The sequence below is a fragment of the Monomorium pharaonis genome, chromosome 1, assembly GCF_013373865.1.
Source record: "Monomorium pharaonis isolate MP-MQ-018 chromosome 1, ASM1337386v2, whole genome shotgun sequence".
Classification (NCBI taxonomy): domain Eukaryota; kingdom Metazoa; phylum Arthropoda; class Insecta; order Hymenoptera; family Formicidae; genus Monomorium; species Monomorium pharaonis.
This window is the reverse complement of record NC_050467.1, coordinates 28,299,097-28,324,245: the sequence shown is the minus strand read 5'-3', so window position 1 is coordinate 28,324,245 and position 25,149 is coordinate 28,299,097. Positions and strand designations below refer to the sequence as shown.

General features: G+C 29.9%; 2 protein-coding genes and 1 long non-coding RNA gene across 10 annotated transcripts; 2 read left to right on the top strand and 1 right to left on the bottom strand.

The window, feature by feature from the left end:
- Nucleotides 1–598: 598 nt before the first annotated feature.
- Nucleotides 599–1,936, bottom strand: LOC105835709. Of its 3 annotated transcripts, none has more exons than XR_004964444.1 (4): nt 1,820–1,936; nt 1,673–1,751; nt 972–1,172; nt 599–904 (listed from the first exon to the last, which is right to left on the bottom strand). It is a non-coding gene; the product is annotated as an uncharacterized LOC105835709 (long non-coding RNA). The 3 variants fall into 3 exon arrangements; XR_004964421.1 differs by having other exon boundaries at nt 972–1,122; XR_004964413.1 differs by having other exon boundaries at nt 972–1,751.
- Nucleotides 1,156–3,431, top strand: LOC105835708. The gene is made up of 5 exons (XM_036291233.1): nt 1,156–1,241; nt 1,300–1,467; nt 1,609–1,802; nt 2,385–2,544; nt 2,757–3,431. Exons 1-5 carry the CDS (start codon nt 1,187–1,189, stop codon nt 2,861–2,863), a joined length of 684 nt encoding a protein of 227 aa, XP_036147126.1. The 5' UTR covers nt 1,156–1,186; the 3' UTR covers nt 2,864–3,431.
- Nucleotides 3,432–9,543: 6,112 nt separating this feature from the next.
- On the top strand, nt 9,544–18,823 carry LOC105828235 (caspase-3). 6 transcript variants are annotated; one of them, XR_004962855.1, is made up of 8 exons: nt 9,545–9,734; nt 9,831–10,404; nt 11,396–11,661; nt 11,734–11,926; nt 13,420–13,545; nt 13,844–13,984; nt 18,015–18,095; nt 18,409–18,823. XR_004962855.1 is itself a non-coding variant. In XM_036285538.1 (7 exons), the coding sequence occupies exons 2-7, from the start codon at nt 9,867–9,869 to the stop codon at nt 18,017–18,019; spliced, it is 1,269 nt and encodes a 422-aa protein (XP_036141431.1). In that variant the 5' UTR covers nt 9,545–9,734; nt 9,831–9,866; the 3' UTR covers nt 18,020–18,100. The 6 variants fall into 6 exon arrangements, 5 of the variants coding, with proteins under 5 accessions (XP_036141422.1, XP_036141431.1, XP_012521930.1 ...); XM_036285538.1 differs by lacking the exon at nt 18,409–18,823 and having other exon boundaries at nt 18,015–18,100; XM_012666476.3 differs by lacking the exons at nt 18,015–18,095; nt 18,409–18,823 and adding an exon at nt 14,258–14,509 and having other exon boundaries at nt 9,819–10,404.
- The last annotated feature ends 6,326 nt before the right edge of the window (nt 18,824–25,149 follow it).

The following is a 25,149-nucleotide window of genomic DNA, read 5'->3' as shown; positions in this document are numbered from 1 at the left end:
ATCTTATTTGAGACGCCATTTAGACGCCTTTAAAATTTTTAATAAAAGACATCTTTACGACGTCTTAGAAAGACGTCTGTAAGACGTCGAATGACGCGCATAACCAAATCTGCCGTGTGATCTTTGAGTATGTGCTTATCCCGTATCAATTAATTTTTTGAACTCTCGCACGTACGTGTGTTGAGACGTTTTGTCCCGGTTTTCTGTGTAACGCAGTCGAGTGTGGATGCATTAATCTAACACAATTTTTTAAATCTCGCACGTATCACGTGTGGACGGGCTGGACTGGAAATAAAACCTCCCAGCTAACCTTAGATATTCCTAAAATATTCGTGGAAAAATACACGTGGGATACTGTTTATTAAGTTTGCAGCAAGATTCGACCTCTTTCCGTAAGTAAATTTATTCATATTTTCATTTATGTATATCCTTATATATACCTATAAAATAAAATGCATCCTACCACGCACATACACACACGTACACATATACTGAGTATTATTATTGTTGATATAAATTATTTACGGGAAGAAGTAATTAGAATAAGATGCTTCTTAGATCAATACTATTAAATTTCCCGTCAATTTAAAAGATAAAATTTTTTTGGTTAGGTGCTGGGTGCCATCAGTTGCCTGCTCAATGACATTGTGTGGTCAATGCCGACTCGCGCCTTTGTTTCCATGTATCCAAGACGCTTCGCACCTGTACGATTGTGACGTGAAAATCCTGTTTAATCTTCATGGTGTGCTCCCGGATACATTGACCGGACACCGCAATAGATTCTCAAAGTAATTCCACAAATTGAAGAGCTTTTACAATACTGCAGTTAAACATATGCAGTATTTTAAACATTTGATAACAATTCCGTCATTACCCAAGGTAAGGTCTCCAATTAATGACTAATCTACAAGATAATTATGTTATATTTCTTGTATATCATTTTAGAAGCCACCTAACTTTTAAATACAAACCGAGTTAATGTTACACCGATAGTGGTCGGTACTTCTGCCGAAGGTATCTATTGATTCCGAGACTGCCAGATAATCTTATCGATACATCTGATACAGGATCATTAACAGGCAATCAGTTGGATGCTCGCATCATCTCGTAAGATGTCATGTCCTGGAAGTTGAGACGTTTCACCATTGTCTGACATCATCACTCTGAAATTTCTGGTCACGTCAAGATGTTTCAACATCTCCCACCGAAAATGTTGCAAGAGTTTTCGAATCGTAGTGACAGTATGTGGTCTAGCGTATAGTCCAGATCTAACACCAAGTAATCATAACCTCTTTCCAGTTCTGAAGGAACATTATGGTAGCCATAGGTTTCAGAATGACAATGACGTTAAGACAGTGAAATGGCTCAAGTCTCAGTACCCCAAATTTTACAAGATGAGCATCAAAAAACTATTAATCTCACGCTTAGACAAATGCCTCAATCGTCACGAACATTACATTAAAAAAGGTGTTAATCATGGAACACAATGCATAGTGTTATGTAAAAATTAAATATAAATATTTAAAAAATGTTTTGTTAATTTAATTTTAGGACGCCCCTCGTATATTAATTATCAATATCTAATAATATATGTTCGATTTGTTATAGATACATGCCATAAAACAAACATTACAATAATGAGAAAATTAAATCTAATTATAAACGTACTCACAAATCCGGAAAGTAACCAAGTGGATGTAACAAAGTCAGATTTATTGCCAGATTTCCAGCTGTCGACTACTGAGGAATTTCTGAAATTTGAAAATGAGTTACAAACAGATAGAGAAATCCGAAAACAATTTGTGAGTATTTTACATACCATTTGTATAAATCTCTTTTAATGAATACTTCACGAGCACCTTTTTTCTTCTTGTTCACTCAGTTGAATTTCTGTCTCTTCTGACCTAGTTTACACCGAGTACTTGGTACGCGTATCAAATAGTAAATAACTAGTGAATGTATTTAATCATTGCTCTAGTTTACACCGAGCACTTGGTACGCGTATCAAATAGTAAATAACTAGTGAATGTGTTTAATCATTGGCTGATCAGCTTAAATTCACTACTTGATACGCGTACCAAGTGCTCGGTGTAAACTAGAGCATTGGCTGATCAGCTTGAATTCACTACTTGGTACGCGTATCAAATAGTAAATAACTAGTGAATGTGTTTAATCATTGGCTGATCAGCTTAAAAATACAGAATCGATCCCCTTGATTGTTCTCCATCCGAGAATCGTGTAACCAATAGAATTTCCGCTTTCCCTATCATCATGGACATAAAGCTTAATTTTTAGTTGATGCAATATTAATATATTTTATAACGTATCTTGTATATGTATGATAACAATAAGATAATTTACATATGTCTCATTTTTAATTACAGAAAAACAGGATTGCAAAAATTGGGGGCAATTTATATGCTGGGAGAACACGTAATATATTAAAATTCGCCTTATTAGACACGCTGTGTCAAAAATTATCGTGGACCGGACGGAAAGGATTTCTGGCGATCAAAGAAACAACATTTGCGAATATTATAATAGGTATAATTAATTTTAGTACCTTAAGGCCGGATCTACAATAGCTTATGCCATAAGAAATTGACCAATTATAATCGAATATGAGAAGAATAATCAAATATAATTGGTTAATAATTCCTTATGGCATAAGGCTTACTACACTATTGTAGATCCGGCCTTAAACTCTCTCTTTCAGTCTTTTTCACCATAATAATACAAATAAATAATTATTTCAGATTACGTATCACACGTGGATAATTGCACTCACCATCAAGTGCAAAAAATTATTCAAGAATGGCTGCGGCACGCGGGAGATCGTATAAATTACGCAAAAAAAAAATAATATATATTAATATATAATATCAGAGAGGAACCTGAGAGTGGCCACCGCGGCCTTTTTCGTGCGACCGATATTTGACTAGCATCAGCGCCAAACGTGGATGTAAAGTCTGTTTTACATTAATCGCAAGCAGCTAGTTGCGACTTGACATCCAATAGGCGCTTAGTTTCTAGTTAAAGCTCGACATTTATTGGGTGTTTCAAATTGTAACTGGCGATTGCAATTAATGTAGAACGGGCTTTACATCCACGTTTGGCGCTAATGCTAGTCAAATATTGGTCACACGAAAAAAGCCGCGGTGGCTCTCAGGTCCTCTCTGATAATATAGTATTATTAGTTTTTTATAATGATTAAGGTAATGAAGTTGCATGGGACGTCATTTAAGAGCGGGAGGTTATGAGTTCAAACCCACATTCTACACGTAGAGTTCTGTTAAGTTATAGTTTTTTTGAAATCGTATTAATGAAATCTGTTCTTAAATATCATAAAAGTATGCTCTAGTTTACACCGAGCACTTGGTACGCGTATCAAGTAGTGAATTTAAGCTGATCAGCCAATGATTAAACACATTCACTAGTTATTTACTATTTGATACGCGTACCAAGTGCTCGGTGTAAACTAGCTATATGTTTCATTTATTATATTATTATATTATATTATATCATTTATTATGTTATAATTATTACATATATAATAAATAATTAAAAAATTAAATTATAAATATAAAGTATTTACTATTATTTAAAATAATTATTTAAAATAATTAAAAATAAAAAATAAAACCTTTTAGAATGTCTAAAATTTTTATATAAGACGTCTCAAAGACGTCATAAATCTGACAAAAATAGGACGTCTATACAACGTCATAAATAAACAAAATTAGACGTCTTTTAGACGTCTTAAAAACGTCTTAAATCGGGTCATAAGACGTCTTAAAGACGTCTAAAAGACGTCTTTCTGATAGTTTTATAAGACGTCTTATAGAAATATAAGACGTCTTTTAGACGTCTTTAAGACGTCATAATGTTCTCTGGGCTGCTTGTAATTATTAGATATGAATTAATGAAAGTATGTGTGTGTGTGTGTGTGTGTGTGTGTGTGTGTGTACACGTAATTTATATATTATATATGTACATATATATATATATATGTAATCTAAATTACGTCTAAAAATACAAACTATTATATTATATATGCATAAAATTTTCTATTCTCTGATATAGAAAATTTTATGCATATATAATAGTTTGTATTTTAACACGTAATTTAAATTATTTATATTTTATGCTCATAATCCTATGGTTAATTGATTTATTTTTTTGTCTTTAATTTTTTTAAATTTTAACTTTAAAACTTATAATTATAACATTTCTCTGTATTGTTTTTTGTGTGTATTATCCAATTTACAATAATTTAAATGTTTGTAGTATTTTTAAAAAACTCGCGTAAACATTTCATTTAAACAATAAGTAAATATCCGTGTAAATATAAAGCTTGAAATACAGAGCACATCCGCGATTGTGGATGTAACACCGATTCAAACCAAATCAATTGTGGATGTAGCACGGATTTCAACCAAAAATAGCGTTTTATCCTCTCGAAAAGTGGATGTGGCTACGTAGTTTCTACGTCCACGAAAGTGGATGTGATGGCGCTGTGAATCAGCACGATTTTCGGAATCACTAGATCGCCGGCGTGGCCGCTCTCATCCTTCTCTCTGCTCAAAGGTAGCGTTAAGAGTGTATCGGACCTACAATCTTAGACAAAAGTGCATGAAATTTGAAATACTTAAATATCTACGCCTAACGCATAGTAAATCTAGATGTAAGAAACTTGAACGATAGTTGGATTCTTATTTTTACTCTTACAAAGGTATTTTTCATGTATTTGCGATTTTTTTCACTTATGAGTTTAAACTTTTGACAGTGAAAATGCACAATTATCTCAAGTTATATTTTATTTCTTTAAAACGGTGTAGTGAAGACCATTGAAACTTGGCAGATATTTTCATTTATTCATATACTAGATGTACAAAAAAATTCAAAACACTGGTACTATTTCTTCTATATTTTTTTCGCTGTTTCATCCGTCAAGATCGTCTTTTTCCATAAGATAAAAAAGGATACCATGTAAAATCAGTGAAAATTAAAATAGTTATAACTCAGCAACCATTTAGTGGATGCGTTTTCAATTTTTTGCAGTACATTAGGGAAACTAAAAGAACAATTTCACAAATTTTTTGCAACTTTGTACCATTTTGAATTTCAGTCCGATACATCCTTAATACCCAGTGAACATATTTTATAGCGGCAATATAACATGGAAGTTACAAGTAATTTAACATTGTTATTCTTGTGATATGTAGGTGCTATATGACATGGAAATAACCTGTTACGTAATATTTGTTATACGCAAGTGATATAGCTGTTATACATCGTTTTGGCGTTACAGTTATTCAACAAAAATTGTATAATCGTAACATAACACGTTCGTATAAATGTTATTACGGAACGATGCGTCGTAGTAGTTGACTCAGAAATCAGACAACATTATAACATCCTGAATGATAGATCTATTTGATAATAAAAAAAATTATTATAAAGATAATGTTCAAAACTAACGGTTTGTCTACAATTACTGCGCACAAAAAATGCACAAAATCTAAATTTATCATGTGCTGAACAAAAACAGAATAATAAATGTATACTATTCAATTTTTTCTTAGAATTACAATCTATATAGTTAACCATCTAATTAATCATTTGAACGCTTCAAAGATTAGTGCTAAATAGATCGCAATTTCCATCAAATTATTAAGGTTATGGAAAAAGATAAATTTAACAATGAAATTAATAAGTAAATAAATTAATGCTATTTATTTTTAATGTTTTGCAAAATTTAATTGCTTTTATAAAAAATAATATAGTTGCGTCAGTTTATAACATATAAGTATATGTAGACAATAACAAGTACCCATATTGATGAGTCAAATTGTCGTAACAGGTAGAGTACAAGGTTCGTCATCCTGAGGTCCCGGGTTCAAACCTAGCAGCGGCAAGTAAGAATAAAATAAAAAATTACATAATTTAAATTTAATTAATTAATAAAAATTTATTCTAAATGTAGTATGTGCTGTTGATAAAAATAATTTTTTTTTTAAATGAAATTTTTGTTTTATTTTATTTTTCTTTGTAACTGTTGTGTAACGGTTAGATAACATGTAATTATAACATGTTATATTGCTGAGTCGGAAATTGTAACTTACATATAAGTTACGTGTAATTTCAGAGTAACGTAACCTGTTATATTCGGTTACATTGCTGTTACACTGCTGCTATATTACTGTGTTCACTGTGTAGTGTCTCCCCGAACGTATTCTCAGTATGTTTCTATTATATATTCTATTATATAGCGTTTTCGACCGGCCTGGGTTAATCGCTCCGGGAGACCGTCATAAGGCCAATCACAGCCATTCTTCTGAAGAAGGGAATAACTGTGATTGCCCAGTTCTAGAGGAAAAAAATTTGAGACGGGTTAACTCAACACCAGTCAAAAACGCCAATAGTGTTCATTCATGTGTTGTATGCGCGTGTGTATGCATGTGTGTATGATGTGTGTATGAAATGTGTGCGGTCATCTTGAGTACCCATTCTTAAGGTAAAAGCACATAAAATTACAGGAGCCATAAGGCAGAACGCAGAAGCCATAGCGCATGCGCTATGGTATTACTTTACCTGTCCATGGCAAAATGTAATACTATAGCGCATGCGCTATGGCTACTGCATTCTGCCTTACGGCTCCTGTAATTTTATGTGCTTCCACCTTTATATATAAAACATCCCAGTGAACACAATAATATAGCAGCAATGTAACAGCAATGTAACCGAATATAACAGGTTACATTACTCTGAAATTACACGTAACTTACATGTAAGTTACAATTTCCGACTTAGCAATATAACATGTTATATAACATGTTATCTAACCGTAACACAACAGTTACAAAAAAAAAATAAAATAAAATTAAAAAATTCTTCTTTAATTATTTTTATCAACAGCACATACTAAATTTAGAATAAATTTTTATTAATTAATTAAATTTAAATTATGTAATTTTTTATTTTATTCTTACTTGCCGCTGATAGGTTTGAACCCGGGACCTTAAGATGATGAACCTTGTACTCTACCTGCTACGCCAATTTGACTCATTGATATGGGTACTTGTTATTGTCTACATATACTTATATGTTATAAACTGACGCAATTCAATTATTTTTTGTAAATGCAATTCGATTTTGCAAAACATATTAAAAATAAATAGCATTAATTTATTTACTTATTAATTTCATTGTTAAATTTATCTTTTTCCATAACCTTAATAATTTGATGGAAATTGCGATCTATTTAGCACTAATCTTTGAAGCGTTCAAATGATTAATTAGATGGTTAACTATATAGATCATAATTCTAAGAAAAATTAAATAGTATACATTTATTATTCTGTTTTTGTTCAGCACATGATGAATTTAGATTTTGTGCATTTTTTGTGCGCAGTAATTGTAGACAAACCGTGCGTTATTTTTGAAAACATTATCTTTATAATAATTTTTTTTATTATCAAATAGATCTGTCATTCAGGATGTTATAATGTTGTCTGATTTCTGAGTCAACTACGACGCATCGTTCCGTAATAACATTGATACGAACGTGTTATGTTACGATTATACAATTTTTGTTGAACTGTAACGCCAAAACGATGTATAACAGCTATATCACTTGCGTATAACAAATATTACGTAACAGGTTATTTCCATGTCATATAGCACATTGTGATATAGCTACATATCACAAGAATAACAATGTTAAATTACATGTAACTTCTATGTTATATTGCCGCTATAAAACGTGTTCACTGGGATCCGTCGCAATCGCTAAAATTAAAGAGTAAAGGTGCAATTTCATGCGAGCGAAGCAAAGCTAGCTTTTATCCCTTCTCCATTGATTTTCGTTAAAATGGCTGTTTTAGCGCATCTCAGCGAAGGCACGCTCAAAGTTCGACACAGTCGAACTTTACAGCGAAGCAAAACTGTAGCTGCCACTGTACGTCTGTAATATTCGACGTACGCGATGTACTGACTATAATACTGATTATAATCCATTTTTGTACGCGGTTAATTACAGGCAGAGTTGCAAAATAATTTAATTATTGATTAATAATTGAATAATTAAATAAAAAAATTTAATTAAATTTAGTTTAATTGAAAATTAAATTCCAATTCTTGATTAAATAAAATTTAATTAAAAATTAAATTTTAATTCTTAATTAAATTTTGTTGTAATTGAAAATTAAAATTTTTTTAATTGAGAAATAAATCTCAAGGAATGAAATTTTAATTTTCAATGTAATTAAATTAAATTAAGAATTAGATTATAATTTCTTTTTCCGTGTAGCCAATGACAGTGTCGAAATAGGACACGACAGGCAGCGTTGCAAATAATTAATTAAATATTTTAATTAATTACATTGAAATTGAAGAATTAAAAATCAATTAATTTAATTTTAAATTAAATCTTATTTAATTAAAAATTAGAATGTAATTCACAATTACAACAAAATTTAATTGAGAACTAAATTTTAATTCTTAATTAAATTTTATTTAATTGGTAATTAAAATTTAATTTTTAATTATAACAAAATTTAATTAAAAATTAAAATTTAATTCTTAATTAAATTTAATTGTAATTGTAAATTACATTTTAATTTTTAATTTAATAAGATTTAATTTAAAATTGACTTAATTCTTCAATTTCAATGTAATTAATTGAAATATTTAATTAATTATTTGCAACTCTGATTACAGGTTCGGAACAAGAACAAGTTCTTGTTGATTGCAATGCTGATTGATACAAATATACAGTAAATAAACAGCCAGCGAACACATACTCTATAAAAAGATAGGAGTGGGGATAAAAAGCCAGCTTTTCTTCACTCCATGAAAAGGAAGGAGGCGAATAGCGATAGCTAAGCGACGCTGCTTTTTATTGGATGGAGAGGGGGTAAAAGCCAGCTTTGCTTCGCTCGCATGAAATTGCACCTTAAAGGTGCCTTTTTACGCTGACGCTTGACGCTCATTTTCAGTGTTAAAAGACATCACGTGACTAAAAATTACGAATGGGTATCTTTATTTTTAGTCACATGACATCTTTTGACGCTGAAAATGAGCGTCAAGCGTCAGCATGAAAAGGCACCTTAAAGAATCACAGGAGGGAGCATATCGGTAATAGGGATACGATTTACTGGGGACGGATGTGCTATATAAAAATCGAGCCGCCATCAAAAGGCTCACCTTTTGTGACATGCGCATCAGCATGTTTTCTATGATGTGCTTTCATATATTGTATGCGTGTTTATGTATGTGTGTATGATGTGTGTATGCGTGAGCAGCCATTTGGAGGGTCACCTTTTATATACATCCGTCGCCTGCCGTCGCCCTCTCTGAGACCAAATGCTCCCTCCTGTTATTCTTTAGGCCGGATCTACAATAGGTGTAGTAAGCCGTATGCCAAAAGAATCTGACCAATTATAATTAAATGTGAGAAGAATAATCGAATATGATTGGTTAATTTCTCATGGCTTAAGGCTTACTACACCTATTGTAGATCCGGCCTTACTTTTTGGCTAAAGTCAATGATCTTTCCTGTTATTCTTTACTCTATGGTCGATATGACAACTATTCTAACCTGACTAGTAGTAAATTTTAATGATAAATATCTTGTTTTGCAAGAAAGGGCGACATTTTTCTTTATCATATTCTTGCGTTTCGTGCAAAAATGCATTGAAGAAGTATGATTTTATATTATATCGATATTGGAGGTGAGTTCCCCAAACCAAATAATTACACGATTTAAAATTAAATAAAAAGGATGGAAAAAGAGAGAGATTGTTAATTATTATTAGTGTGTTTTTCAGATGAACAGGAACATTATTAATGACATATAGTTTACGATGTCATTATCATTGGATGCAATTGCATGTAGTGTAGCAGAAACTGTTATTAACACAAATATTCTAAAGAAGATAGAGGATGATCTAGAAATAGATGAGAAAATTTCAATATTATTTTTAATAATAGACAATTATGCAAATGGATTTAATGATATTTTTAAACTTCTTCAAACAAAGACAGAAAATGCTTACATAATTACGGATTATGTAAGACACCATCCAGAAAATTGGAAAGAGAAAATCTTGGAAGCAATATGTATTTTGAACAACCGAGAAGTGATAAGAAAATTAAAATTGTCATTTAGCGATTTAAATTTAAAGTATGTTCCAAACGTCAGATCATATTCGAGAAATCTAAATATAGTTGCAAAATGTTTGTACAGATTATGTGAATCTTTAAATAATGTAGAACAAAAGTTATTGTTAAACTGTGTTAAATCTGAAAACTGTAATTATGAACAAAAACTGGACAACAAAGATTATCTTGAATTACACATGCTTTACTGGATACAAATTAACTATATAACAATTTCAAAGGGTACGTTAGTTTCAGTGTACATTTAAAAAGTAACAACGTATTTTTATAAAGAAACAAATAATAGAAAAAGTTATAAAAGGTTTCTAGATGAATAACATGTACTGAAATGGCATTGTAACGACATTTCAATAAGCAGTATTCATCTTTAAGTCTTTTGTAATAATAGAATAAATAGCCACAAAAGCCTCAAGACTAATAGTAAAAAGTTTTTTAAAACAAAAAATTTTATGTTTTTGAGAAGAATATTATAAATGTGTATGTAGCAATACATTGCAATGTTTATTTCTTTGTCTTTATTGCATATTTGATGACACTATGATAAAACGTAAAGAAAGGAATAATAAACAAAAATGAAATTATTACTTTAAATTATGAACTATATACTGAATATTTCACTTTAGGGGAATATTTTGAAAAGAAAGTATTGTAGAAAAAAACGTTTCAGATGGCAACATGATTTATGAAAGACAAAAATAATGATTGAAAAAATCAATTTTTTCTAATTCTTAAGATTACTATATATGAAAATCAACCATAAATTTATGAAATGTTTTTGTAAATGCTTTTATTTAGAAAAGTATTGTATTTTTGATATTTTTGTTTTATTTTTAATTTAGAAATATGCCATTATAATTCATTTAGGAGTTGTAGAATATCTTATATATATTCATATATTTATTATTTTGCTTTATTTAATAAATGTATTTAAAATAATTTTTCCATTTTAAAGTATTTTTTGTGAAACATTGCAGATGATATACATGCTGTAATATAATATTATATTATGAAGTAATTTTTGTATACAAAATAATTTTGTTTTCATATAAATGTTCAAAAATGAATTAGATTTAATAATTAAAAATGTTTATAACTAACAAACTATATTAAAAACAAATAAAATACAATAAATAATTAAACTTAAATTAATATTAGCAATATAGAACATGTCAGTTACCAATATCAGACATGGTTTTATATTATCTTGTTTTAGATGAAACCTGTAATATGAAAAATTTATTGAAACATTTGCAAACATTAAAAAATGGATATTTAAGAATAATTTGTATGGACTTGGAGAAATTTGAAAATAGTCTACATGTTGTTGACAATCGCAGAACTTGTGGAACAAATAATGAAAATTATTTACAATCAACTCTTCCAGAAGAATTATCTCATATTGAGAGACATTATTACGGAAAAAAGATCATTAATAGTGGATTGTGTATCATTATAAATCAGATGAATTTTAGAAAAGAAGTATTGTTATTAATTTTTGAATTTTAATGTGAGAGATGAAAATTTGTTCTATATTTTTTAATATCTTTTCAGTATGAAACGCGACATGGAACAAAAGCAGATAGTAATCATTTATCTGAAACGTTTAAAACTTTTGGGTTCAAAACTGAAATTCATCAAGATCTAAAGAAAAGTAAAATGTTAGAAAAAATTAGAAATATTTCAAAAGACTATGGTAATAAATACGATTGTTTATTTCTTTGTATTTTGAGTCATGGATATAAAGGTGAGTAATATTTGCAATATAAAAAATACTTTTCTAATAAACTTTTTAAATATTCTTTATGCTTTACAATTAGTGTTGGGCAATATTTAATTAATTTATTAATTGTTAGTTATACTGAATTGTTAAATATACTGAAAGTTTAGTTCTTCATTATATTAAGCAATAAAATTTTCTAATTGTCTTGAAATAAATTTTTAATCAATAAAATGTATTATTTAAAATAAATTGCATATAACTGTAATTAATTTAATTGATTGTTTAAAAATGATTGATTAAAAAATTAATCGTTAATTGATTGTTAGTTTTACTTAATGATTTATATTAATGATTAATAGCTGAATAGCGTTGAAAAGAATATTAAAACAAAAATATAATAAAATATAAAATAGATAAACTAATTTATCGATTAATATTGATTTGAATTTTCTTTGAGATATAATAAATATTTTACACATATTTTAAGTTCATAATAATTATAAATATTTTAAAAATATGATTAACTCTTTGCATACACACTTATTTTGTTAATCTTCGCATACACATTGGGTGGTTGTCATCCATGGCAATTTTCAAACAGCTATATCTTTTAAAATATTTATACTAAAATTCTGAACAAATTCATGGATTAATTTTAATGTTTATGGAATGTTCATAGAAAGTATTTATATATCTTTGATATTAAAATTCAAGAAATTCTATATTTTAAATATTTATATTTTGCGATTAAAAAAAAAGTCTTTGTAGTTTTTTCCATTTATTACGATATTTAAAAGGTACAAAACGCTGAATTTTTAGTTATGGGTAGTAATCATTCAGTGTGTATGCGAAGGGATAAAAATTAATTATTAACAATTAATGTATTATTATTTATTAAATCGTGTTTGATTTATTTCAATGACCGATTAAATCAATAGTGATTATCTTTATTAATTTTCAATCAATTGTTTAAACCCTCCGTGGTCACACTTTTGAAATGTTCCATAGTAGTCACATCGGGATATATAGGATTCCAGCTTACATTTTGCTTGCCATATTGATAGTTTTTATTATTTTAATAAAAAAAGATACCAAATAAACTTGAAACATTGACATCAAATATTGTTTAGTAGCATATGAGAAAATTTGATTTTAACATTAAAAAAAATTTGTAAGAAAGTTTTCAAAAAATTGTTACTCAAGAAATCAATCTGCTCAATTTTTTAGCTACAGGTAGATAACGTGCAATATCTAAGTTTCGAAATAAATGACTTATAGATTAGAGCGCCAAACTTTTTTGGGGGCTACTGGATCCGCTGGACCACGATTAATTGAATAAAATTTTAACTTCATTAAATTATTAATTAATGCCTAACACTGGTCAAAATATCTCTTAATAATAGATTGATAATAAAAAATCTTAATGAAGCTAATTTTAAATTTCTTTCTTTCTCTCTCTCTCTCTCTCTTTCTCTTTCTTATTTTGGCAAATCTTAATATAAATAATAAATTTGCAGGAGGTGTAATATCATCAGATGAGAAAGAAGTTTCTTTAGAAGCAATTGAAAGGGCTATTTGTTGTATAGAATTAAAAGATGTTATAAAAATTGTTATTATTCAAGCCTGTCAAGGAAAGATACGTGGTAAAGAAGAAAAGTTTTATAAAATTTAAAGTTGCTAAATAAAAAAAAATTATTTAAAAAAGTTTAATATAGTACGTTAAGAAATTGTAAATATATTTTTATTTTCATTAATAAAATAATCTTTTATTAAATCGATTTATATAATACTTATAATTATGAAAGATGCAAAAAATGTTGAAAATTTATATATATTGCAATTCAGATTTATTGGATATGTTTTAATTAAAAAGTTTATTTTTTCTTGTGTAACACATATGTAATGTTATTTAGTGTATTATGTAGCTAATTTTATTTTCAGGAAGCATAGGTAATAATTTCTTGACAACAGATGATTTATCTGATTCTTTTGCACCTGTAGAAGATATACGTCAGTTTGCTAACTTTTTTATGTTTATGTCAACAATACAAGGTTTTTTATCGATACGTCATAAAGAGGAAGGTAAATAACTGAGTAATATTTACGTCAAATAAATTCTTATATTTATTTTGGATTGAATTGTCTGTAAGCTGTAATTCATTTTTAATATTAATAATTATAATCAATAACTAGACTTTGATGAATAAAATGTATAGATTCTAATTATATAATATTAAATTATTATACGTAAATTGGTGTTACATAAAGTAACAATTTAAAGAAGTTTGCACGTAATAAATGTAAGAATTTAAATTATATCCTAATTTTTTACCTTATGTTTTATCATTTATTTAGGTTCATGGTTCATACAAGAAGTTTGTAAAATCTTCAAAACTTGCGGGAATGAATTAACTTTTCATGACTGTGTCAGAAAAATAATGAAATCAGTACGGGAAAGAAAGGGCACAATAGACGGGAATCAAATTGCCCAATTATCAGAAATACGACAAGATCGTTTAGAATCAGACTTTCAATTGAAGCTAGCAATTTGACTCTGCGATTTAATTTAGTTATAAGTTACAAAATATATTTATGGATTTTAATTTTTTTTTAATGAATATAATTCTTTTCCTACAATTGAGTCCCAGATGCGCAGTGTGAAACAGATTGCAATTAGATTATATAAAAGCTGGACCAGTTTTTATATAATCTAATTGTTAGTTTTTTTATGATGAAATGTACATCACTTATTTTATTTTACTCTCCTTCTTATTTTTGCTTAACTAATTTTAAATTTCTTTCTTTCTCTCTCTCTCTCTCTCTCTCTCTCTCTCTCTCTCTCTCTCTCTCTCTTTCTCTTTCTTATTTTGGCAAATCTTAACAAAAGGGGACCCAGTCCCAATGAATAATAAAATCTTTATTAAAATAAAGCATGAATTTTTGCGTGCTTTAAAATAAAATCTATTAATTTATTATTATTCTAATCTTTTATGCAAAGTCGCAAACCCATGTGGTGTAGAGAATCCCTTTATTTCTGCCTCCCCTTACATCCCTGCATTAATTTTTATAAAGCACGCATAAATTAATAGATTTTCTTATTTTAAAATACGCAAAAATGCGGGCCTTATAAAAATTAATGCAGGGATGTAGAGGGAGAGCTTTGCCACGCATTCTCTGCAACTACACGGATTTGCGACGTTGCATAAAAGGTTAAGGTAATAAATTAGTAGATTATTTTATTTTAAAACACGCAAAAATGCGTGCTTTATTTTAATAATGAATTTATTATTCATTGGCGCTGGGTCTCCTTTTGTTAAGATTTACCCATATTTCTTTTTACTTGTACGTGGTATCAAAATTACAGCAAATTATAAAACTGTTTTTGTTAATAACTTTTTAACGAATCACGAGCGTTGGCTAAAATTTATTGAACATCATTCAGAAAGGTGACCTTGACAACATGTGCCAAGGTCAAGGTCATTGGGGCTGGATAATCTTTTGTTAAGATTTACCCTCCTTTTCTCTTCTTTCTCTCTTTATAAAAGACAGACACACACACACAACACGCGCGCGCGCGCGCGCGCACACACACACACACACACACAGCAACGAATGCGAGGGCGAGCACTCACAACGTAAACACGCACGCACGCACACATAACTTTTTTACAAACATACATTTTAACACAAACTGTGATTTCTCAATTTCTTTTTTTACAAATCTTTCTCTATTGTCTCTACTATCCCTTTTAGCTTCTTGTCTTCTTTAACGATCTTAACTTTTTGTTACTTTTTAACGAAACGCTTTGCTGTCACGCAATTTGTTAAAATTTAACTTTAGTAGAATTAGACTTTTTGGGGGAAAAAATTGGTGACTTACATTTAATTATGCGTAAAGCATAGTTACTATGCGATAGATAAAGATAAGTACGTTTGCTATTCGCAAAAATTTGGGGGATTATTGCAAAATTACGAGTTAAAATAAAGAGAAAGCAGTTTTTTGCTTGCGATTCGTAAACCAAAAACGGAATCCAAAAAAGTTTCAAATAAAAGTTGTAAGTATTAAGTAGATCTACAATAATAAACTTGGTTTGTTATAAGATCGGTCAATTAGTTTGGTTGTAAAGTAGAAAAAACCATGAAAAATGGTCGTTTCTTAAATTAATTATAACTTTTTTAAAAATTAACTCAAGCATTTCAAATTGTAGGAAAATATAGCTTTTATGACGATAAAAAAGTGTATCAAATTTTATCAAAAAATATTAATAACATTTTGAGTAATGTCAATTGTTTATTCAAAACGCGCTCCACTAAAATTTAACTTCTACATTTTTGAGACTGCACGAACTCGAATCAAAATGTTTTTTTTTCTTAAAAAGTTGCAGTATCATATATCGGTATTAGGAAATGTGTGCAGTGCAATTAAATGCCTCAAATAAACATGTAAAAAATAAGCCTAATTGACAATAAAATAAACAAATATTTAACGTTTCAATTATGTTATTATTAATAATAATTGCACTAAAGTTCTTTTTTTATTTTTTTATTCTGTTTAACTATTAATTGCATTAAAATTTTTTTTTAAGTTTGTTAATTGCACTAAATTATACAAAAAAATAAAACGTTTACATTTTTGCCATAAAAGTAATAAAAAGAGTTATATTATATTAACATAGAGCATATGCACACGCCACATGGGTAAATAAATTATTTATGCCTATTTAACGCGTCAAATAAACAATTTAAAAAAATTAATTAGAACGTTTATTCGAGGAAATATAAAAAAATAGTTTAGCTTATTAATCTTGTCTCGTCGAGATAACTCAGATTTTTAAAAAATTATTCTAAGACGATTGGTTCCCGAGATAATGACGATTGAAGTAATTTGAACGCGCCAGATTAATTTTGTACGCGGGCGCCTGGCCGCGCGCTAACAGACGACCCGCTCGTGCGCGGCCGCCGTTCTCGAGTTGATACTGTTTTTGTTAACACGTTTACAGTGGTCAATTTTCATGAATTACTTCTAACTTTTGGGGAAGACTACTTTAACTATTTAATATGACGCTGTCAAAATTTCAGCTTTTAATATTCATAACTATAGCAACAGTGATTTTTTAAACAAAAAAATTATCTCGGCTTCTAAGCAACCTAGAACAATGTTCTTTTTTTTAATTTAAAGAAAAATTTTAATTTAAAAAAAAGGGTTCTATTAGAACGATCCCATGATTGGTAATCCGCTCGTTTCGCTTCCGCGTAATCCGCTCCATGGGATCTCATCCTAAGAGAGTCCGCCGGAGAGAATCAACAGAGACATAAATATATCTCACTTTGACTATATAAGTATGGACTGCTAGTCCCCCACTTTTCCCATTCATTTCTGGGCATTGATCATGTAACTTCACGTGAAACTTTCCACTTTTCACTTTCCGCTCAGTCTCATTTCACATGAACTTTTTTAGGAATCTGTGCGATTATGTAGCTAAAAACTAAATACGTGAGAAGTGAAAATTGAAATATTATGTTGTTAACCTATATAGATATAAAAAATATTGATATTATAGAAATTTGCCATAAATTTTCAATATTTAAAAGCATTACATTCATTATTCTGTTATATAAAGCGATTTTTGGAGATCGTTTGGTACATGTACCGAATGGTTTGTTCGTGTCGCCATGCCCTGACACGCTCTTATTCCAACGCACTCCAATACGTTGATTCCGATAACGCCAACCTATTAGAGTGCGTTGGAGTAGAAGCATGTCGGAGCATGGCGTGCAGACAAACATTCGGTACATGTACTAAACAATCGCCAAAAATAAGGGATCAATCCATCTCCACGATTGATCTCCAGAGAAAAGAAAACTTTGTCCTGCAAGACAGAAAACCAACGGGCAAAAGAAGAAGCCAAAAATCGCCTATAATAGAAAGAATGATGAACGTAACGGGTAAACAAAAAGAAATGTTATTAACATTATTAAAAAAAAAATCCGGAGTTAGTAAGAGGACGAATAGACAGAAAAACAGAAAGTCGAAGAGAAATGATGAGTTGGAAAAGAATGTTATTAGACAAAAAATATAATAAAAGTAATGTAATAACAATATTACTTTTAGGTTGAGTATTGGGATAATATTGCTAACGTAATTAATGCAGCTGCAGAAAGACCCCGAAAAAACGGGAAGGAATGGGCAAATGTTTGTATATATGTTTCATCTTATTTAATTTTTTAACATTAAATTCAAATTAATCTATTTTTAATAATGGACTATGATTGGAATATAAATTACCAGACTACCACCTAAAGTAGTAGACAGTAAATTAAAATTAAATTTTAATTTTTAATTTACTGTCTACTACTTTAGGTAGTCTGGTAATTTATATTCCAATCATAGTCCATTATTTATTTTATATTGTAGAGCCTAAATTAATTCTATTGTAATCTATTTTAACCTAATCTAACCTAATAAAGATAATATTAAGTTGAAAATATCCTATCGATCTTTGTAGATATGGAAAAATATAAAAGCTTATATATTAAAAAAGGAATCAAAAAGACGCAGCCATACGCAAGGAACAGGAGGTGGCTCTCCTTCTAAAATAGTTTTGTCTAACTTCGAAGAAGAAGTTTTGGAACTTTTAACGCCTGAAGCAGCAGGCTTATTAAATATTCCTGAAGGAGGTCTAAACATTGAAGCTGCAGGCTTATTAAATATTCCTGAAGGTGGTCTAAACATTGAAGCAGCTTGTTTACAAAATCCTGAAGGTGATAGAAATGTTGAGGATGAAGAATCTTGTTTACTATGTATTCCTGAAACCGAATTAAATATTGAACCACAAGTATTACATACAGAAAATAATATAGAAAATATATCCCCGAATATATTATAACATGGAAAGAAAAGTTATACGAAACAAGCAAAAATTAAAACAATTGAAAAAGTAAATCGAAGCCGAAAAAGTTATAATGGAGGTAAATTGTATAAAAAATACAGTAAATTGTCTTTTAACGTTTAATTATAAATTTTATTTTATTAATTAATAAATGTTTTAGATTATGAATTGTCTCAAAATATGTTAAAAATACAAGAAAAAAAAATACAAACTAAAGAAAAAGCAATTAAAGCTTATTAAAATAGCATTAAATGTGCAAAAAGAAATGTACTGAAATCCGTAACCAACATCTCCGAGATTTAGGCTCCGCCCCATTAACCAAAGAGCGGGAAATATAAACACATCATAAAAAGCATTACTAAAACAAAATATATTTTATACAGAGTGTCCCAACGCACATGGGTCAATGCTCGTAAAAAGGTAAAAGGGATCGAGATAAACACAGTCTAATATTGTCTTGGGTTAGGTCTGTAAATAATCGAGATATTAACATATGGAATCTGCAAATAATCTAATTAATTTCTATCGTAATTGTGAACAGTAAATAATAAAAGCTCATCATACATTCACGATAGTTTTTTCCGTGTTATGGCTCGAGCGGATCGAGCTCTTCCCTCGGCGCGCTCTCATTCGCATAATTCGAAAAATTAATGCCTCAATTATTGGTGGACCTAACCCGAGACCTAACCAAAGACAATATTGGATTTTTATGTCATTTCGATCCCCCCCTTTTACCTTTTTACGAGCATTGACCTATGTGCGTTGGGACACCCTGTATTCTTTAACCAATGTTTTTAGTCGTATTGTATATTTAAGACTGTAATGAAATAATTATTGTAGTATGTAAAAATAAATTACAAATGATTTTAAATATAGAATCTAGCTATGAACATGAGTTTATAAGTAGTATATAACACACACACACATAAATATTAATTATAGCCTTTAATAAAAATGAACTAATAAAATAAAAAGATTGTAATGTCAAAAGAGGAATTTAGAGTGTAAATAAATGTAACACATAAATATAAAAAAAATTTTATTGTCAAACGTAAACAAAACATCCCAACAAACACAGAACATAGCAGCAACATTGCGGCAATGTTATAACATTGTAGCAACATCACAGCAATATTACAACATGTTCTGTGTTTGCTGAACATAGCATATGTATTTAGATATTTAAAATTAAAATTTAATTAAAAACATTTCAATAAGACAAAATTTTAACATGAAATTTTTAATACAATTTAAATATATAATATAAAGAAAAAGTTTAACGATTATATTAATATAAATAAATAAAATTACTGACCTTGAAAAATAATAGTTTTTGTTAAATTATGTCGAAGAAATATATTGTGCATTTTTAGAAAAATATGTTTTCCATAATGATATGATTTTATTTTAAAAAACTGAAGAATTTTATTAATATAAATTTGTGGTTTTCCATTATGACAAGAATTTCCATAAAATCGTGAGAATGCGTATTGAAATTAGTAAATAAAGTAGATACATTAATATTTCTTAATGTATCGGATATCATTTTATTAAATACAGTTGGAGTATTTAACTTTTATTTATTTTAAAAAAATTAAAAACTTGTACTGCAGCAGTTATTATTTTATATGTATCTAATCGTGGATACCTTAGAAACCCATGACTTTCCGTTTAATAAAGTTTGATGTGATTTCTTCACATTCATTCAACAATATACAACATTTTTTACATTTTAATAAAACTAAAATTTTTTTCCACATACTCTGCTATGTACATTATGCATGCATGTAAGGTTATATTTTATTTACCTATAAAAATGTATAGGAAATTTTTCTTTTCCTTTCTTGCTTTTATATTTTGTTGATTTGCAGCCTTCTACAGAACAATAAACTATCATTTTATTAATATTAATATATAATTTTGACCATTGTTGACAAACTTCGAACACCTTTAACTAAAGTCGAACACAGGCTTCATAACAGCTGACATTGTTTTAGTTCTCGATTTTCTCAATTGGTCGATGGTGGCGCGATACATCTTAGTTACCAGTCTGAAGTTAGCTACTGGCTCCATACTTATTATAGTCAAAGATTCAAAGTATTTTCATATATTGTCTCTTTTTATGTTGAACATCCTCACCACTCCGTTTTCTAGAAGGAAAGAAGCGCACATACAAACGGTACGAGCCTACTTAGGCTTACAGGCCGAAATCAAATAAAAATAACTAAAATTAATTTGACGTGTTACTATTTATAATGGCAATAACTTGCTATATTTGTAAAAGACGTTATGAAGAAAAGAGTGACATATCCTTTCATCTGTAAGTATGCATATAACGTATCTTAATTTGTTGTGCAAAATTTTGTTCATCCATCTTCAGAGGATAAAATCTCCAAAAAATAAATAAGGAAAAAAATTACAAAACTTATATTGTTTAATAATTGTTCGAGACTAGAACAGTTTCAATAGAATTTTAACATTTTTTTTGCTCTGTTTTATCCGCGAGTAGTGAGAGCTGCTGACAGCCATTGCGCTCATTGTAGTTCATTCATTCGATGCCCCTAGTCGCACGGCGCTGTCACTAGCTCATCACGCGCGCGTCTTTCGTTTTCTCGCATCGTGGTAACTATGCAAATAAACATGCCCAAAAAAGGGCACGTCAAAATCAATGCCCAAATAAGTCTCGAGATCCGTTCCCTTACCGCCCCTTTTTTCGCCTCCGCGATCATAATTGTCTTATGACGCCAAATTAGTCAGTCTCTCGCAGACCGGTTCCGATAATTTAACCTTTCTAAAGTTTTCTAAAGAACCTTTCTTTAGTTTTAATTTATATTTCTTAAATATTTACTTTAATATTTTTGAAAATTACAAACAATTTTCAAATATTTTTAATATAAATATTATGTAATAGTTATCTTATTTTATCACTTTTATTATTTACATATATACTTGTGTTTCTTTAATTATTTGTAAAGTTTAAGTGCAAATTTATATTTAAAAAGTAAGATTCATAAAATTGGCAAAGAAAAATAAATAAAATTACAGCTGCGAATATAAGTTTAAGTACATGTGTTACCTCTAATAGAATAGGCCTAGCACATAATGTTTTGTATTGCAATAATGTTTAAATTTCTTATTTTGCATATCTACATGTCTTATTTTTATCTTTTTGTGTTTTATTATAATATTATTATAGATTTCTTCTTAATTATACAAAAAAATTTTAATGAATGAATCGAAGAAACTTTTACAATTTGTACAAAAAATTTTTACATACGAAAGTAATGCTGTGCATTCATTGATTGGCATGCATCTTTTAAATCTTAAATTATGTACCACTTGATGAATACACAGTGTTATCTAAACAATTTTTCTTTGTACGAATTCGAGACTCAGATTGTATAATTACGGACCTGTTTCCACAGGAAAAGAGACAAAATATATCCACCTCTCTGTCGATTCTCCCCGCGCGCGTCACAACCACAGACTTTTATAATATACTAGACTGCTAATATTTTATAGTACCACTATGGATTACTAGAGGAGTGAGTGAGAGGTATGATACAATATATTATATGATTATGAGAGCGTTTTCCTTGGACGCTTAGGGATCCTTTTCATGGGGACAAAATCGCAGCGATTAAGTTTTAAATTCAGCGACTGTTTGCGCGCGCGATTTTTGGAGCGTCAAATAAATTCTAACCCAAAATGAAGTGGATTTCGGAAAATAATTATTTACAGTATTGTTGTGAGCGAAACACTCACAACCAATAAATTCATATTATAAAATAAAGGAAATAAAATATTAAAATTATAAGATAGCTCGCCGAGGAAGGCTCGCTATCACAAGGTGTCAGGTGACACATGCCTCGTGCGCTGCCGGTCGGTCATCGCACTGGGCAACGCACCAGCCACCTTAAAGAAGTAGCGAAGCCAGCTTAGCAACAATCATGCCACCGGAAATGCATACCTGCATTTTGGCAATTGTTGCTAAACTCGCAAATATTTCCCGCGTGCCGGATGCGCGCGGGAATGACCATATATGGTCATGCGGAGGGCCCGATGCCCCCACTAATAATTAAATCCGCGACACTATTTAAGCTGCTGCCGAACAGCGGCCAGCGGGATCAGTGATTAGAAATCAAGCCGATACGTACGGCCCGCACGAGTGAATTAAGAGTTCGGAACTTAGCCGCTAGCAAATCTCGAGCGAGCAACGAGACGACGCGTTAACTCCGAGTCACGCGCCGTATCTAATCTAGTGTAACACGACGCGACACCTTCGCCGACCGCAACCAGTGTACAACAACAGAGAAATAAATCTTTTATATCAATTTAACTTAGAATCAGTGAGTGAGTGATTTGAGGACCCGTCTACAAAAGCCGCCTCTTTCCGCGAGTTCCTACTCCTTGGGCAGCAACGAATCTCGAAAGATCTTTTGTCGCACCGCAAGGTACGGCAAAAATATTTTGTTGTACCGCAAGGCGCAACAGTATCAAAAAAAATATTAAGAGTGGTTATTACAGTGTGCGCAAATTATTTATAAACATGAAGAAATATCAAGGAAAAGAAAAATTGCTGCAGTTGTGGCTCTTTTCGTAAATGAAAAGCATTACAAGAAAAAAAGTTTTGGGTGACTCCAATTTTAAAAGAAAGAGAAGAGCATGGTTTTTATCATGCTCTTTTTCCAATTTTGCAACTTGAAGATCTTCGCTTTCATAACTATTTAAGAATGTCAGCCACGTAGTTAGAAAAACTAATAAATTTAGTTGGTCATAATTTACAAAAAAATTGTTTTAAGAAATTCAATAGGAGTTACAAATTTATTTATTTATTTAATTATTTAGTTACAATTTTATTCGTTAACATATAGTTGAGATTGATATTTTAGCATATTTTATATATATGTATGTACATATTTGTACAAACACTGTATTTCTTGATATTTTACTTGAATGTCTACTAAACATTAAAATACTCACTTCCGACATTACGTTTTTCTTCATATTATTAATAATTAATCACCAATTTTAATAAAATATTTAATATATTGAGTCGATTTTAACACTCAGCGATGTCGCTTGTAGTTAAAAAAATTTAACTTCAAAATCCGATCGCGGCGACAAGACATCAGGTAACACAAATTGCCACAACAGAGCGATCAATGAAATTACGGCCAGGAATATATTACAAGGATGGAAGAAATTCTGCAAGATGAAAACACTTACACGGTGGTTAAAAAAGATCCGAGTTGCATGTTGGAAAGAAATTTAAACAATATGTTAAGGGAGTGGTTACGTAAAGGGTTTGTTCAGAAAGAAACTTATTGGGCGCTTCTTTCAAGCGACTCCAATTTACCTAAGGCTTATGGCCTTCCTAAAATTCACAAACCGAACACACCTTTAAGAATTATTGTTTCATCGGTAAACACTGCCTTATACCCACTTGCAAACTACATACATAAAATCATTAAAGAAAGCCTACTCATTTACAATAGACACGCCATGGACAGTTTCAGATTGTACGACGCTCTCTCGGGTAAAACTATACCGTCAACACATATCTTAATATCGTTGGATGCAACTTCATTATTTACAAATATACCTCGAGATCTTGCGATACAGAGCATTAAAAATAGATAAACATTTATTGAAAATAATATCTCCATTCCGTTAGACAATTTTATACATGCCATTAATTTCATTTTTTCGTCAACCTTTTTCACATTTAACAATAAAATATACAAGCAAACATTTGGAACTCCGATGGGCTCACCTCTGTCACCTATTATGGTTGATCTAGTGTTGCAGGATCTCGAGGACAAAGCATTGAAAGCATTAAAACTCGAAATTCCGATTTATTATCGATATGTAGATGATGTCCTATTATCTGTACCCCTGACAAAAACCATCGAAACTGTCAACATGTTTAACAGCTTTCACGTGAGACTTCAGTTTACTTTAGAACCTGAAAAAGACCGTTGTCTCAGCTTTTTGGATCTTTTGTTGAGAGTAGAGAACAACAAGATCATAATTGATTGGTTCTATAAAGATACGTTTTCGAGAAGATATTTGTCGTTTTTTTCGCATCATCCTCGTTGTCACAAAATAGGAACAATCTATAGTCTAATAGATAGAGCAATTATGTTGTCAGATCTATTTTTTTTGAAAAAAATCTAAAATTTTGCATCAATATATTACTGGACAACGGTTACCCATTAGATCTTGTTTTTCATGAAATTAATAACAGACTTAAGAAACATTTCAATAATCAAGTGGAACTTACAGACTCTCAAACTAATCAGGCTAAAACTGAAAGTCAACGCATAAAGAAAAAGTATTTTATATTACCTTATA

Bases quoted from the DNA above. Each gene is read 5' to 3' on its own strand.
- LOC105835708 (XM_036291233.1), top strand. From the start codon at position 1,187: ATGTTTCAACATCTCCCACCGAAAATGTTGCAAGAGTTTTCGAATCGT. The intron at 1,803-2,384 runs GTGAGTATTTTA...TTTTAATTACAG, and splicing joins GAGAAATCCGAAAACAATTT to AAAAACAGGATTGCAAAAAT. The intron at 2,545-2,756 runs GTATAATTAATT...TAATTATTTCAG, and splicing joins ATTTGCGAATATTATAATAG to ATTACGTATCACACGTGGAT.
- LOC105828235 (XM_012666476.3), top strand. From the start codon at position 9,867: ATGTCATTATCATTGGATGCAATTGCATGTAGTGTAGCAGAAACTGTT. The intron at 11,662-11,733 runs GTATTGTTATTA...ATATCTTTTCAG, and splicing joins AGATGAATTTTAGAAAAGAA to TATGAAACGCGACATGGAAC. The intron at 13,546-13,843 runs GTAAAGAAGAAA...TTTTATTTTCAG, and splicing joins CTGTCAAGGAAAGATACGTG to GAAGCATAGGTAATAATTTC.